The sequence below is a fragment of the Dioscorea cayenensis genome, chromosome 19, assembly GCF_009730915.1.
Source record: "Dioscorea cayenensis subsp. rotundata cultivar TDr96_F1 chromosome 19, TDr96_F1_v2_PseudoChromosome.rev07_lg8_w22 25.fasta, whole genome shotgun sequence".
NCBI classification, from domain to species: domain Eukaryota; kingdom Viridiplantae; phylum Streptophyta; class Magnoliopsida; order Dioscoreales; family Dioscoreaceae; genus Dioscorea; species Dioscorea cayenensis.
In genome coordinates, this window is record NC_052489.1 from 5,992,675 (window position 1) to 6,009,956 (window position 17,282).

The 17,282-nt window shown below is 33.6% G+C and overlaps 2 protein-coding genes and 1 long non-coding RNA gene across 3 annotated transcripts; 1 reads left to right on the forward strand and 2 right to left on the reverse strand.

Annotated features, from left to right (window-relative positions):
* The first annotated feature begins 924 nt into the window (after window positions 1–924).
* LOC120283762 (probable ribosome-binding factor A, chloroplastic) lies at window positions 925–4,159 on the forward strand. The gene is given in 5 exon segments (XM_039290491.1): window positions 925–1,275; window positions 2,940–3,113; window positions 3,649–3,672; window positions 3,674–3,867; window positions 4,018–4,159. Coding segments are annotated over 4 exon segments (630 nt in total). The 5' UTR covers window positions 925–966; the 3' UTR covers window positions 3,797–3,867; window positions 4,018–4,159.
* A 347-nt stretch (window positions 4,160–4,506) lies between these two features.
* Window positions 4,507–6,991, reverse strand: LOC120250017 (flavanone 3-dioxygenase F3H2). The gene is given in 3 exon segments (XM_039258752.1): window positions 4,507–5,003; window positions 5,057–5,518; window positions 6,558–6,991. Coding segments are annotated over 3 exon segments (1,122 nt in total). The 5' UTR covers window positions 6,906–6,991; the 3' UTR covers window positions 4,507–4,691.
* Window positions 6,992–15,439: 8,448 nt separating this feature from the next.
* Window positions 15,440–17,282, reverse strand: LOC120283673. The gene is made up of 3 exons (XR_005543315.1): window positions 17,005–17,282; window positions 15,711–15,766; window positions 15,440–15,637 (listed from the first exon to the last, which is right to left on the reverse strand). It is a non-coding gene; the product is annotated as an uncharacterized LOC120283673 (long non-coding RNA).

Here is a 17,282-nt window from a genome sequence, read left to right on the forward strand (position 1 = left end):
TTTAATTTAAAAACTATCGAGACCCGCAGTTCTTAAAAAAATAAAAACTTAGTATTAAAAAAATAACGGGTCCTCTGTTTTTTAAAAAAATTAAATTTAAATATTAAAAAATTAGAGTGGGACCGGCTGTTTAAAAAAAAATAATAAAAAAATATAAAATGCGCATTTCCGTAAATAATTACGGAAATGTGCATTTAAGGAAATAATTTAAAATTAAACAATATTTTAATAAATTAGCGGAATCCTTATCATATTTCAGTTTATATATATATATATATATATATATACATACAAATTAATGTACATTTTTGAACACTAATCATTGCATCATATTTCACAAATTATTCCAAATGTCATAATTAATTGGTCACAATTAATGAACAATGAAGCCAAACATCATTATTGCATTATCCAATCATCTAATTATTCTCTACACAAAAAATAAAAAAATATTATTATTTCTATTCAAACTTATTATCATAATTTTCATTATAAAATTTTTTTCATTTTTCCCCAAATGTGACAAGCACTATAAAAGGTATGTTCACAGGCAAGGGATTGAATGGGGAATTGAACGTCCAACCATCCAATCAGTACACTCTCATCTGACACGGAATTCAGAATGCAAGGTCCCATAATAAAAGACCAATTACCACTAATGATTATATCCCACATGATTTGAACTTCACGCATTTTTAATCTCACACTAATATTTTTTTCAGTGGAGCCAATACAGTTGAGCTATGACATTTTCCGGACTTTCACAAATTTAACTCTCACACCAAAATATCAAACCATAAAATGAATTTAACAACAGGAAAAGAAAAAAAAATAATAAAAAATCCCTATCGGATCCGGATCTAAACGGATTTTTCCAAAGAGATACCCGAATCCGCTATCATCCAAGAGTGGCTCTCCACTCCCTCGAACTACGATTCCATTCTATCAACCACACGCGCACGCACAATGCTCCTCCTTCGTCCGATCCCCTGCCGCCCGCCGGCGACCCTCTTCTCCTCCGCTGCCCCTCCCCGCTTCCGCATCCTCCCCTGCAATCCCTTGAGGATGAGTACCGGAGGAATGGGGGTGCTATGCATGGCAAAGGAACGGCGGGTGAAGATGGTGGCCAAGCAAATCAGGAGGGAGCTCTCTGATATGCTGCTCACCGACAAGGTTCTTCAGTACGCCATCCTCCCTGAAGCTTCCCTCGGCGCCGACCGCTATCTTTCCTCTGTCACCACCATTAGCGACGTCGAGGTCTCTGGCGACCTTCAGGTTACCATTCTTCACCTAATTATTCAAAATTGATCCAATTGTTTCACAAATACGTGGAATTTTCTCTTTTTATTTGATTTTTCTTTCCTCGAATTGCAATTGTTTGGCCGTCTTCTTGAATTTGTAATGATGTTTGGATAGAATTGAATTATGTTGCTTTGCATATGCATGTTGGGGAAAGTCATTTTTGGCTGATTTATGTGGAAAGATGAGAGATTTATTTGGTTTGGGAATGTGAATATGCTGATTGCCTTGAAAACCTCTCGCATGCCCGAAAATTGCATATACAACGTAACATTCTTTGATCATTGATGAATGTCAGGGAAGTAAACATTTTTGATTTGGGAGATTTGAGTTGCTATGCATTTCACTGAGAGTGTTATATTTTTTATTGTAAATAGTGAAAGATACCTGTTGTAAGTTGCCATAAATTTATTGGCAGCGTAGATGGGAAATTATTGTTTTAAGGATATCTTGCCAATTTTTGTTGCACTAGTAATTCTTGGATCACTAATAGTACAAAATTATAGTTTTTATAAATCTTATGCTAATTGCTTTTGAGTTGCTTATGTCCCACTTTAGTTATTTCCAAACTTTGAAATTTTAATTTCTTCAATAAGGTGTGCCGGGGAATGATTATGGTCAAGGCACAAAATTCAAATCCTTTCTTAATTTAAGCTCATGGGGTCTTTCGTCAAGAATTAGACTAGCCACATGATTAAGAGTGAGATAGTGCAAGGCATATGTAGGTTCTAAGTTGTATGCTCTGTTTTATCTTCATTAAATTCATATCTTATGATTGGTAGATTTTGGGCTGTAAGGGCTCAGCTTGGATTTACTTTGAGACCCACCTGACTATCTAATTGCTAAATAGTTGGGAAAAAAAAAACAGAATGGTTTATATAAACTATCTAGTTGGGCTCGGGTGTGATTCAACCTGCCATTGTTCTGATTGTTATTGAAACTTTTTCTTATTTGCGGATATTTTTATTCAATAGAGAAAGTCCATTTAGCAGTTTCTGCAGTTCAATATTGCCATATTTAATTTGGTCTGCTTGGACAGTGTTATTGTTTACTTGGGAAGTAAGAAACCATACATCCCGCAACAAATTAATTTTTGACAAAAAAGATGAAGTGTTAAAGAAATGAATTTCCAAAATATTATTAAGTGTCAGTAGATATTTTTTATGCCTTGAACTGATCATATACTCAGTGATACAGATGGAAACATGTTTTGATTTTAACCCTTCGTATTTTGGAAGCTATTATAGTTGGTACATTTAAGTTGGTTTTAGAGCCACTTAAGTTATTTGTAGCTACATTAGATAATGAAGTTTGAGCAACAGAATGTGCTTAGTGTCAGTAGTATGTGTTAAGTTGATGGTTCAATCTTTGGTTCGCATGCGCATCTGCTCATCTTCATTTCAAACATTTCAACTAAAATGATTATTTGGAGACTGGTGTGTTGGAATTAATTTAAAGGTCATATGTTTTGCTTTCATCCCTTCTGGAATAAATTACGTAAAGGACTTGCTTTGTGCTGGGTGCATGAGGTAGTCAGCACTTTAATGTGCATTATGTCTGTTTAAACGTTGGACAAGGTACACTTGCCAATGGCATAACTGTTAAACTACTAAGCTTCTTTTCTTCTTTACAATGTGTAGGTTGTCAAAGTTTATGTGTCTGTTTTTGGCGATGAAAGAGGCAAGGAGGTTGCTATTGCTGGTCTTAAGTCAAAAGTCAAGTATGTCCGGAGTGAACTAGGGAGACGTATGAAGCTGCGGTTGACTCCTGAAATTCGCTTTATTGAAGATGATTCTCTTGAAAGAGGCAGCAGGGTAGATGCATTTTTTCCTTTTAAAAACCAATTTTCTTTTGCAAGTGCTCTTGATTTATGCAATACTTCTTATACATTACGATTGGTTAGATTTATAGATACAAGAGGTTGAAATAAGTAGTGCAGCAAATGCCACGGATTAGAGCCTGCTTATTAACTATAGTAGGAACCTTGATGCATGCCCAACAATTTTAGGCTTTTCTTTTACATCAATAGTTTGAAGGTGAAACTGCACTTTTGGCTACTGAACTACACCTTGATATTCAACCCAGAAACAGGTTTATTTTGGCCGCTTGATTAAGTTAAGAGTGTGAAAAACAGCCCTAGATTATGGAAATAGTGTGCAGTCTTAGTCCTTATTCAAATAGCACTTTGAACATTTTATTTGTTTGCATTGACCAAAAACTAAAATTCTGAGTATAGTTCAAGGGCCAAATTTACACTTGGTATGTTTACATGAAAACCTCTTGCTCTAGAAGCTATCTATTCTGATGGTTTATTTTGGCGATTCAAATTGCTAATGTTGGTTATCGCAGGTGATCGCAATATTGGATAGGTTGAAAAGAGGAGAAAAAAAATTCAGAGAACCAAGACAAAGAACAGTTGGAACAATCCAATTCATTAGAAGATGATGGGGATTGGGACAAGGATGACACGGACGAAGGCATCATATACATTAAGTGAGCAGAAAAGTCAATCCTGTTCTCAAGAAGATATGCTGAGGCAAATGGTTGATCAATGCCCAAACATAACAGGTATTATACTTTTTATCATCTTTAACCAAATGGAGGACCAAAAACATTGAGATGTTGAATGACAATGTATTTTGTTATATGATAAACAAATTTTTAAATTCTTATTTTTAATGATCCTTTGAATGATAAATTTACATTCAATCTTCGCAGCTTTCAATGCCACACATCGACAGACAATGTCAAAGCCCTGTGTATTTCTAACAAAGATTTTACCATGCCATTGTGAGTGTAAGTTAAATTCCTTGTGAAACATTACAATTTACATGTCAATGAAGTTGAATTAAAAAGTTTTTCATGTCTTGCTGAAAGCATGTTCTCCAAGTTTCAGTTATCATTCAGTCTTCTACTCAGTAATTTTTCAATCCATTCAAATCAGTACCAATTTTTCTTTTCATGGTGGCATTTCAATGACAACCACTTCAAGTTTTTTCTTTATAGTTTTAGATGCAAATGTCTTAATGCTGCTTCCCTAAAGATGAAAATTACTTTTGGGACATGATATTACTAAGCTTGTGAGCACCACTTGATTAATATGATAATTAATTTATTGTTCAAGTTTTGTCATCGCTATAACTTTTAACCAGGGCTCTGAGTTTACTTAGAAAATTTTATTTTCATTAATCTGCAAACCAAAAACAATGGATTCAATAATTACATTACTTGAAAACTAGATTTTAGTTTGTATGAGTACATGATTTGAAGTAAATGAAACAAAACAGTACATTCAAGTAAAATGGCATTATTACCCCTCATAACATAGATATTTATTTTGGTGGAAGGTGATGTGATTATAAAGCAATATAATAAGCGATTAAGCATAATAATCAAGCTAGGATTTCATTAAGGCCCTTGGTTGGAATTACACCATCAACGGCCTTGTTGTCCTGCTTGTCCTTCTCCAGTTTGGCCAACTTTTTGAGCCTAGCCAGCTCCAGATCCCTGCCCATTTTCCGGCGATACATCTCCATGAAGGTGATGGGTTCATCGAGCACCGGCTTTTCTCCATCCCGGATTGCAAGCGGGTAAACAGTGGCATCTGGAGCGGGATTCTGAAATGTAGCGATCGAGAGACGGCTGCAATTCGAGTTCACTACTGCTTGATGATCGGCATTCTTGAACCTACCGTTGCTCAAAAACTGCACCATTATATACCGATGGTTATAATGACAATACAAGTTAAAATAAATACGTATATATTTAAGTACAATAACGAATACTAACATGGCCCATGATCGCCGAGGTTGACAACAAAAGCTCCGGCGACCGGTTGAACGGTGATCCAAGACTTGCCATCATCTTTGGTGGCCTGGAGGCCACCGACCTGGTCCTGTAACAAGAGAGTGATGGTGCCGGGATCGGTGTGGCGTTTCAAGCCAAGAGTGAGGTCAGGTTGGGGACATTTGGGGTAGTAATTCACTACCACCTTTTGGTCCATGTCCAAACAGGCCTTGGCCAAGGCCTCTTTTTCAAGGCCCATGGCCTCTGAAAGCAGGCCTAGTAGTGTGCAGGCCAGGCCCATTAACTTTTCGCTGTAGGCCTCCACCACTGGTATCCAGCCCGCTGGCTTGTCTGGCCACCTTGTGTAGTCCCTTGCTTTTATTGGGTATGAGAAGTATGTCACTATTTCCCTCCAGTCCCTCACTGTTTCTCCCTGTTTTCATTTTAAAAAAAAAATGTTTTCATTTTAATTTTTAGAGTTTGAATTCTATATGACCTTGTTTTGCCAATTGCCATTATGAGCGTTTACAGTAACTTTTTTTTTCTTAGTTTTTTTGGCATTTTTGACCCAATGACTTTTTAGAAGCCATGAGTTCTAAACCAGTAAAAAAAAAATTCTTATGAAAAACAAATATAAACTTCTTATAGCCAGTGTTTTTTCCGTAGCATAAAAATTTAAATTCTTATTTAAGTGATTTGAAATCCCTATCACATGAATTAACTCATGTTACTAAGTTTGGATGAATTTTAAGGGAGAACCAGTAGTTGAGAAAAAAATAATAATAAACAAAGAATTATTACATGGGCTTTCATTTTCATAAAGTTGGTGATTTTTCTCCATCCATATATATCATCTAGTAACTCTAGTTTGTCTTCTACTCTGTATAACAAACCAAACAGCAGCCAGAACCACGACTTGTTTGTATAATTCAAACCAAAATAAATAATATAAATTATATTCTGAGCCAAAAACAGCTTGAAACTCTAGCATGACTAACTCTCATATTTTTCACTCCTGTATCATAAAAAAATTTTCTCAATATATCTTTAGTATCAGAACTCTAAAATAACCAAATTGTTTAAAATTTTATTAATTTATTAAAAAAAGAAGGCCAAAAATTTCAAAGTCCTTTGGGAATGTGGCGTTTGACAGGATGAGAATTCAAATCTTATTTAGAGAAATTAATTTTCTAGGAGTTTAGACTTTTAGCACATATCTCATGAAATCAAAATGAAGATACATGAGGCATTAAATCTGCGCATACACATTTGAGTCGTGTAAATACTTGTTATATTTAAAAATTAAAATTAAAATTAAAAGAGGAAGAAAAAGATTTTATATTGTCTGGTTTCAAGAAATATGATATTCTCTGGTTTTGACCTATCACAGTCTGACATGTGTTATCAGAACCAGAGAATACCCTGATTTTGAAAACAGGTAATATGAACTCGAAGAAAAGATAGAGTAGAACCTGAAGGTGGCTGGAGACGATGAAACCACCCTTCTTGCCACCAGACATATCAAAGTGGAGCTTCTCCTCCTGAGAAAGAGCAAAGAACTCTTTGGCAAGCTTGGTCATGGTTTCCACAAGCTCCATATCAACACCATGATCAACCACCTGAAATATCCCCCAGTCCTCACATGCAGCAACTATCTTCTTCCTTATCTCATCCCTCTCCTTTCCATCAACTCCGGCCAGTGATATCACCGGAATCTCATTGCTGAACTGGTCGTACGCCACCTTAGGCCTCTCATCCTCATCTCTGACAAAGTCCTCTCTCAGTGTCTCCTCAGTTGGAAGGAAAGTTGTTGGTGCCATTATATGATTTCTTCTTCTTCTTCTTGTGTGTGTGTGTGTGTGTGTGTATCTTTTACTATTATTGTTGTTTTATGGAAATGGTCATTGAGAAGGTGTGAGCTTTTTATAAAGGGATTATATAGCTAGGAGTTAGAAGACATGCATGGTGGTAGCTTTAGCTGCCACTCAACCCAGCTACCACTTTTCTCTAACTCTTAGCCACCTGCCAGTTTGTGGACAGTTTCAAAGTACTGTTTTAATTTAGATTTCTTAAAGTTAATTTGCTTTCTTTAATTGAAAAAATTGCTTTGTACCAAAGGGCGTTTAGCCCAGCGGTTTGAGATCCCTATTTTTCCACTGAAAGGAGCTCATACATGTTTGGTAGTATCACTTATAAATTCACTATTGGTATGAAAGTTTTTAATGTTAGTTGAATCCTCGATTTATATGGAGTGAGATACGAGTTTAACTCTTCCATAATGCAAAGGATTTTAGGAGTTTAACTCTTCCATAATATAAAAGGTCAAAAAAAAAATGATGGTTGAACATACTCTTTGTTGGTAAAATCTGATTTCTTAGAAGAAATATTCTTCTACGTGCACATATCTTCAATAGTGGATTATTCATTTTATTAAAAGTAAAAATTATATCATAATATCTTTTTCCTATTTGATTATTACAAATCACCACTGTAATAACCAAACCATAATACATTTGACTCTTATGTTTGGGTTGAAAATTCGATTTTTTCCAAGTATATAGATTAAACATACTAAAAGATAAACATATATGGAGAAGAATTTAGGCCTTATGCCCCATAAAGGAGTAAAAGAAACTATAGGGATTAAAATGGTCTATTTTTTAATATTTAGAGATCGATGGTTACTTCACATTTAAATTTGAACATGATGCTTAATTTAGTTTTTAAATAAGAAATTTATTTTATTTAATTTTATCATCCTCTTGTTACATTCTTGTGAGGTTGGTCAATAAATTTTCATTATGGGTTGTTATTTTTTTAATTAATTTGTGTAATTTATATTTTAAATTACAACAATATTTAATTTAATTAATATTAATATGATTAAATATTTACTACTGATGTGCACAAATATTGCTAAGATTACTACATCTATATGTATTAATATTTATATACACAAATCCATATGTTCATTTATATACGTATTATTATTTATTTTTATTAAAGGTATAATTGTAATTTTCACTTTAGTGTGATGCAAAACAGACCAATTTTAAGGTGAATGGGAATAACTTAATAAAAAATTAATGAAAATTAAAGATATCAGAGGTTTTGTGCAAAATTGGGATTAATAAATAGGAATAACAGACTTAATCCACCACTCCATTTCTAAGTCTTCTTTTATTTCCTCTCTAATCACTTTTTTTTTTAAAAAAAAACTTATTTACTTATTTATTTATTTTTTGGTTCTCGAACCAACAACCAAACTAGTTAGCCTTAAATGACATGAAAAAGGATCACGTACACAATGGACATGCTATGTGAATTTAACGTTACGTGTCAGTATATCATTTGATGATCCTTGGCATTTGCTGTTTGGAAGGTGGCAGGGGATCCAGGAAATTTGGAAACGGTTAGATTGAATGGTGGTTGAGAAGGCCACGGACGTGTTTGACCACTCATGCACTTTGGCTTGGATGGCTGTTTGGTCACTTATGTCTTCTTTATTATATTTTAGATTGGTTTTTTAAATTAATGCCAACATTTAAAGAGTTAGGTTATAATTGTGTTTTTTTTGTATGCTAGGGTTACATGGTCCTATATAGAGGTGGGCATGGGCCGGTTAACCGGCTCGGCGGGCCCGACCCGTCGGATTGCAGTTCACCGGCCCACCGACCCAAACCCGGCCCGGCTGGATGTAGAATCCGTCGGGCCGGTTTGGCCCGTCGAACCCGGCGGGTCCGGGTCACAGGAAGCCGGGCCGGGAACCGAAATCGGCCCGGCTTCCATGTTGACTCGGCGGGTTGGGCCTGGTGGTCTGGGCCAGGTTGGCCCACCTAATAAAAAAATTCAAAAATTCAAAAAATTTAGAAAAAAATAGGAAAAAATTCAAAAAAACAGATTGGGCCCGGCGGGCCGGGCCGGGTTGCAACCTGGGTCTGGCCCGGTGGGCCAACCCGTAACCAGCCCGTCTCTATAACGGGCCGGTTACAGGTTGTTGGCCCGGTAGGCTGGTTCCGGGCCGGACCGGGTTGCCGGACGGCCCGTGCCCACCTCTTGTCCTATATATACATATAAATTTTGTTAGTTGATGAGCAAGTGATAAGGTTTTGAAACCGAAAGAGGTTCATTTGGGTTAATAGTTTTTATATGATATTTACTCTAGGCTTGGATGGTAGTTTGATCACTTATGTTTTTATTATATCTTAGATTGGCTTTTAATTTAATGCCAAAATTTAGAGAGTTAGGGTTATAATTGTGTTTTCAGTGCTAGAGTTAGAGTGCAATATATACATATAAATTTTGTTAGTTGATAAACAAATAATAAGGTTTTGAGAATATGTTTTCGTGGAATATCAGAAGTCGAAGGAGGTTGATTTGGGTTATTAGTTTTCATATGATATTTACACTTGGTTAGGATGGCTATTTGATCTAATATGTTTTTATTATCTTGGGTTGACTTTTAATTTAATGCCAACATATAGAGAATTAGATTATAATTGTGTTTTTTTGTGCTAGAGTTAAAGGGTACTATATATACATATAAGTTTTATTAGTTGATCAGGAAATAATGAGGTTTTGAAAATATGTTTTTGTGGAATATCAGAAGTCTAAGAAGGTTCATTTGGGCTACTAATTTTCATATAATATTATAGTTAGAATTAGTTATAGGGCACTATATATACTTATAAATTTTGTCAATTGACCAGCAAATAATAAGGTTTTAAAAATATGGTTTTTATGGAGTAGCAGAAGTTAGAAGGAGGTTTATTTGGGTTAATAGTTTTCATATAATATTTTAGGATAATACGGGGTCAGAATGTACTATATATTCATATAAATTTTGTTAATTGATTAACAAATAATAAAATTTTGAGTGCATGTTTTGGTGGAATATCAATTCATTGAAAAATTTTTGGGATTTTTTTATCATATTTTTTTTTAAAAAAAATTGACTGCTTAATTTCTATTAATCAGCAATTTGAGTTTTTAATTGAAGAAAATAATAACTAATTATAAGAAATATCAAGTTGTTAAAAAATATTGTATTGTAATATCATGCATTACATGGTGGTGTTTAAGTTGCAGAATTTATATTTGTTGTTAATTATATTTATTCCTATCCTAACAAACCAAAAGAATTTTTCAAAACAATATCTTTTAGTTCATTTGAGAGCATTTAGTTATAAAGGTCATGAATAATTTTTTATGATATGATTTGAATAGGTAAGATCTAAAAGTCAATTTTCAAAGTACATATACGTTTCGACTTAAAAGTACTTAAAGACTTTTTAGTGTTTTCATTTTTTATTAAAAAAATATTTAGAGACATTATGGGCTTATTATAAGAAATATGAAAAATTTAATATTAAGGGGAGCCTCAAAACCGTGATGCCAACTCCATTATGGTCCTTATGGAGATGTTTGTTAAATGAAATTTATACATATAATTATTATATTAATAAAGTTGGAATTTATAATTATCAATTTATTTTTTTTTTTACAAATATAGATAAGCTTTCTGCCATGTTATGAGAGACTCCGTGCCAATTTCAACTCACTCAATGCAAACTAATTAGTAATTCAGTTAATTATATCAATATTTTAAAAAAAAATCTTTAATGATGCCTCTGAATCAATAGAGTTATTATTTATTATATTCATTGTAAATTCAAATAATAGATCAATTTAAGAAAGAGATATATTTGAGGTAATGAATATTGAGACATAGCATGCCAAACATTAATTTCTAGTAATAAATAGATTATTGACAATAAAATGAATTTTCAAATATCACTTATTTAACTTGAAATTGTAAATTTGGATTTTTTTTTTAAGTTTTATCTTTTTTGACAAATGAAAAGAATATTCATGTCAAATCCTTTCCAAGGAAGGGAAGTTGGTGAAAAATCGGACACAGATAATTTTTTAAGGATCCGGTTTACAAAAGTCTATATGGTCAAATTTTCAAAATACATGGAATTTTGGGTATTAAAAAGTCCAAAGATCACATGGTCAAATTGAAAGAACATAAAGATTTTTTTAGTGTTTTTTATTATTATTATTATTATTATTATATATATATATATATATATATATAAATGTGAAAAATGGACAAATAACATTTGGGAAGTCTCAAATTGAACCACAAAATACAAACTCTGTGGTGGAGATGGTACAGTTTAAACTTGTTAAAGGAGATTTTTATAAATACTTATTTTATAAATAAAAATTAAAATTTATAATTAGAAATCTATTTAATGAGAAATTTTTTTAAATAATCACTTCTATTGATCAACAGTTTTTTTTTTTTTAATTATGTGGACAAACCACGCGCTTCAACCATTTTGAGTCAGAGTTGATCGCTTGATCTTTTCTCGAGAAAGAAAAGAGTTACCATACTTCTATTGCGAATGTGATCGGTCAACAGAGTTATAAGTATAAAATTTACTTTAACGTCTGCTATGCTCACCTTAAACTTAGATAATAGATAAGAGTAATGCTATTGTTTCCTACCAGACTTCCCGAACTGTTTACCCTAATGAGTTGGTAGCTGATGTGGCATCATGTCATCAAACCCTCATATCTCCTAGTCAGCTAATAATAATAATAGTAATAATGATAATGACAATAATAACAATTTCATATCTCTCCCACCTTTTCTCTTCTCTCTCCCGTCGTCCTACTCTCGCCACTCCCGCCGTCACCATCATCATCGTCTCCATCACTGCTGTCAAACACAAGCTCTCACTACCGCACTATCGTCATCCTATTTCCATCGTCGAACACAAGCTATCACCACTCTCTTACCATCTCAGCCGGCGTCGTCATTCTATTCCGCCATCGAACACAAGCTCTCACCACCACTGCCGTCCTCATCCTATTTCTGTAGTCCCCTCACCCCAATCCCAGCTATTTCGGTAAATGCCGCTACTGTCATCAGTCTTTAGTCTTCGACTCCTTAGTGAAAAATCTCCATCTACAAAGAAACACTCAAGGTATGCTTTGTTTTCGATCTTGATTTTGTTTATTTGCTGGGTTGATTGTCCATGTTTTGTTGATGAGTAATTTTTGAAATTAAACAAATATTTTTATCTACGGATCCCAAAAAGAGAAAGAGTTGTCTCAATTAGTTTTGCTATGCCACTTGTTTTTTTCATCTACGGGTGAGTTTATATTGTTTTGAATTGATTTGTTGTAAAACCATTATTTTTCATTTTCAGGTGGTAATTTCTAAATTGATTTGCTGTTTTGAGATACCTGTAACATTAATTGTGTGATATTTTATATAGGGTTTTTTGGTATCCCATCATCCAAATCAAGAATATTATGGCAGAACAAAAAAATTGGACCCTCTAAACCATGCAAGAAGGGGATAGAAGCTAGGTCTTCAAGTTTAGAAATTTTGAATGAAGATAATGAAGAAATGGTAAATATGGAAGTACCAACATGTGAAAAAGTTGTTCCAAAAGCAGGCATGAAGCTCAATTCTCAAGAAGAAGTATACAATCTATACATCGAATATGATCGGTAAGAAGGTTTTGGTATTTCTAAACGAAGTACAAGATCAGGAGAAGATGAAAAATTGAAATATTACACACTTGCACGTGTAAGAGGTGCCAAAAGAATATCCACTGCCAAAAATGCTTTCAAGCCAAAACTATCTACTAAGATGAATTGTCAAGCCAAGATTAATGTTATAATCGGTAATAATGGACAGTGCACTATATCATTTGGCAGAACATACTTGACGAATAAGTATGACATGCCTATTGCTTATGTTATTGTAAATCATCACGGGCAAACTATATTATTCAGATGTGGTTTATTGTCAAAGAAAGATACAAAAACTTATATTTGCTTGTTCAATACTTAGTTAGAATGCATGGCTGTTAAGGCTCCTAAGGCAATGATTACAGATCAATGCATGGCTATTCAAGGTGCAGTTAAGGCAGGTTTCCCAAATTCTCATAATCGACTTTGCCTATGACATATAATGAAGAAAGTTCTTGAGAAACTTGGAGGGTTAAATGAGTACAAAGAAATAAAGAAGGTATTAAAGAGAATCGTTTATGAGGCAATGGATATTTAAGAATTCGAAGATACTTGGTTGAAGATGATAAAGGACTACAATGTTGAAAGAAATGAGTGGTTGAATTTTTTATATACAATTCGTCACCGATGGGCTCCTATCTATGTTAAAGGAATTTTTTGTGCTGGAATGTCTACCACACAAAGAAGTGAAAGCATAGATGTTTTTTTTATGGCTATGTTTCTCCAACAACATCTTTAAAGCAATTTGTGGAGCAATATGACAATGCATTGAAAAGTAAGATTGAAAAGGAAAACAAAGTAGATTTTGCTTCTTTTAACACAAGCTTTCACATGTTAACTGATTGTCATTTTGAGAAGCAACTACAAGAAGCCTACACAAATAAAATTTTTGGGTTATTTCAAGATGAATTAGGAGGAATGCTATATTGCAATCTTGCACTTATAAATTCAGATGGGTCATTACATATATTTCAGGTGATAGATATTTTCAAAGGAAAAGAAGGCATACTCAGAAAACAAGTGGTATTCAATGTCTATCATAATGAAGTTGAATTTGACACTAAATGCTCATGCCGTTTGTTTGAGTTCAAAGGAATTATTTGTAGACATATTTGCAAGGTTTCATTAAGAAGAATGTCAAAGAGCTTCACCTCAATATATTTTACCTTGTTGGAGAAAGGATATCAAACGCAGACATACTTATGTGATGAATTGTTATGATGATACAGACACTTGTGAACAAAAATTGCGGTATAATAATTTATGCTCTCATTTTTCCAAAGCTGTTGAAATTGGAGCACAATCTACTAAGAAATATAATTTTCTAATGAAATTTGTGAATGGGGCAATAGAGAAGTTGATGGATGATACAAATTATTGGGAGAGTCATCCAAAGCAACCGTTATTAGAAGAAGATCATGAACAACATCAAGCAACATCTTCAACGACAAAGTTTTGAACTCCTTTAAAAGTTTGAACTAAGGGTCAACCACCATCAAAGAGGAAGAAGTCAAAAGTTGGAGAATTAATCATTAGAAATAAGAAAAAGGTACTCATACTCTTCATATCATTTTTAATATTAGCTACGCTAAAACTTATATTTTTATTTTCTCAGAAGAGTCATCCTAAGGGAAATGCACAAACTCCAGATGGCACACAATAACTTTGTACTCAAGAAAATGTGGTAATATGATGTTATCTAAGAGTATTTTTGTTATGCTGTTGTGTATAATATTTTTAATATATTTTTTTCTTAGGTGAATTCAAATTCTCTTTCCAAATGCCTTGAATATGTATGTCGCTAGTTTCACTTTACAAATTCTCTTCCAAATGCCTTGAATATGTATGTCGCTAGTTTCACTTTACAAAATATTGGCACTGATTCTTCATCACAAGTAACTAGAAAGGTTTATTTCAATACATATGGTTTAGATCGCTAAAAGTTCATACAATATTTGTAGCAGAATATACCACCAACTCATCTGACAATGACTGATAGAGCACAGTAGCCTTGTTACCGAGGTAAGCATGTTGTTGAAGAAGCAATTGGAATAATTGTTTTTATTTTGTTTTTATTTTCACCTTGATCTTTAACAGTTGGTCATTGTTTTCTTTGCAGATCCAATGTTATTTTGGATTTCTAGTTTGTTAGATTTTTGCAGAAATATATCTTTTGTACTGTAGTTATTTGGATTTCAAAACTATGTATTGAATTTTATTGTGGCTTTTACGAAAGCAAGTATGTGTATTAAATTTCTATCATGGCTTGGATGAAAGCAACTATGTATTGAATTTTTAGGTTTCATGTATTCCATTTTCATAATTATGAGCTTGAATTTCTTCAGATTTTATTTGTTCTATTTGCATATTTTAATTACATGGACAGATTGTGTTTGCGGATTTCATGTTTTCTATTTGCATATTGTGTTTGCAGACTACATGGATAGATTTCATGTAACCTATTTGTAGATTTTAATTACATGGACAGATTGTGTTTGCATATTACATGGACAGATTTCACGTGTTCTATTTGCAGATTTCATGTGTATTGAATTTTTAAGTTTCATGTGTATATTTACATGGACAGATTTCATGGACAGATTTTAAAGATAGAGAAGAACCTGGTTTATGCAAAAATCATTGCAGAAAATCTACATTTCAGCAAAATCTAGACAATTTTCGTATTTATAATTCATAGTTTTCATATTTACAATATTATTGTTAATACAAAAGGCATTTTGATTACACATTTCTGATTCTGATTCACATAAGTGCTAATAAGTGTCAATGAGGAAAGGAGTTTTTTTTTTACAAACTGAGCTTAAGCTAAAGAAAAGAAAAAGACTAGAACACTAGGCCAGCTTTGGCAGCAGCATCAGTAACCAATTAGGAAGGTCACCTCCTTGATGGAAAAGCATAGTGCTAGAATTTGAACAAGCATATCTGGCCATAATGTCAGTATATTCATTGCATGGCCATCATAGCTTCGAGTAGTTGCCTGGCAAATCAAACAACTCAGAAATATCGATTAAGATGTTAGATTAGTTTGATTGCAGGAAAATCCAACATACCTTCTAGTTCTACAACCATTGACCTAATTTGCAGCTCGAATTATGTAATCCAGTCCCTAACAACAGCAAAAAATGCAAAAAGGGGAATTAGTTCCCAATCAGATAAACGAGCAGTTTTTAACAAATTCTAGATTGATATGCAGCAAAAGCAAATCACCTAAAGAAAAAGAATGAAAAAAGAAATAAAGAAAAAAACATGATTCAAGAGATGCTACCTTCTGGTGCATCAAATAAAAATATCTACCATATCCATTAAACCACCACCCTCATTTGATATACCAATGTAAAAAATGCAACAACTTATTCGATGTATAATCATCCATAACATATACACTAAATGGCATGCTGAAGTATGCTACTTAATATACATTATTTATAGTGTTCTTGTGGCTCTATGGAACTTGGCAATCATCACATATGCTAGCAGTACCCCAAGGTTGAAGGTTGCTTTTCTTCCAAAAATTTAAGAGAAATATCAACAATGCATATGCTAAGAACATTTTTCTTAGACCTAGAAAAATCAATTACAATATGAAGGTTTACTTATGGAAGTCTAGAATATCAGGTATGAGACCGCAACACATTCTTTTGATCTAGGAACAACATAAACAAACATTGAGATATTAAACAATAAGGTTTATTAAAGCAGTACAATTCAGTTGCAATGGCCAAATAAATCTCATGGATGACAAAAGCAATATTTTTACTTTCAATGTTCTCAAGCCAAAAGCAACAGTCAAGAATCAAAAGCAGATCTTCCTCATGGAGCATGCAGGTGCTGAACAATGCAATCATGAAAGTGATGTATCATCTCACAAATCAAAATAGCAACAAATCTGTTCACCATAGAGGATATTTCTCGGAAAAATAAAATATATATTAAAATAATATTACTAAAAGGCACAAGATAACTTGAAAAACAATTGGGATAAATGCATTTGAAATCAGTTAGGTGTGGCATCAATAGTCAGGAGGAGAACAATGATTTTCTCAAAGAATCTCTGGTGTTCTTCAGCATCAACCAATATGTGACGGTGATACGAGTAATTGGAAAACAGAGCTCTGATTTCCTTCAAACATAGAGACGAGATCAAGAAACAAAGCAAACATAGAGGATTTTTCGTCAAAAACAAGACGAGATAAAAAAACAAAACAAAAAAGAAAAGAAAACATAGACAAAAATCAAACAAAGAGATCGAACGCTTGCCTCCAATTCACAACAATCAAATTTTTACAAAAAAAAAGGAGCAAAAATCACTAAATCTATATCTTAAGAAAAGAGAAAAGAGATCACCGCCATTACTATTTGTTGCTTCCCAGCAATCTGCCCAACATCTTCACTCCCACCGATACTTTCTTTGCCACTTACCCTTCTTCAGAGGATCAAAAGAATCAAAGAGATCAAAAGGTCATTAGCCATGGTGACAGCGACAGCCGGGACGGGACGGGACGGCCATGTCGACGATGTGAGCCAGAAGGCCAACGACAAGAGATGGAGCCAAGGCGATGAGAGGGGGACCAGAAGCCAGGTGAGAGGACACTAGATTTAGGGCTTCATTTCATCCAACCTTG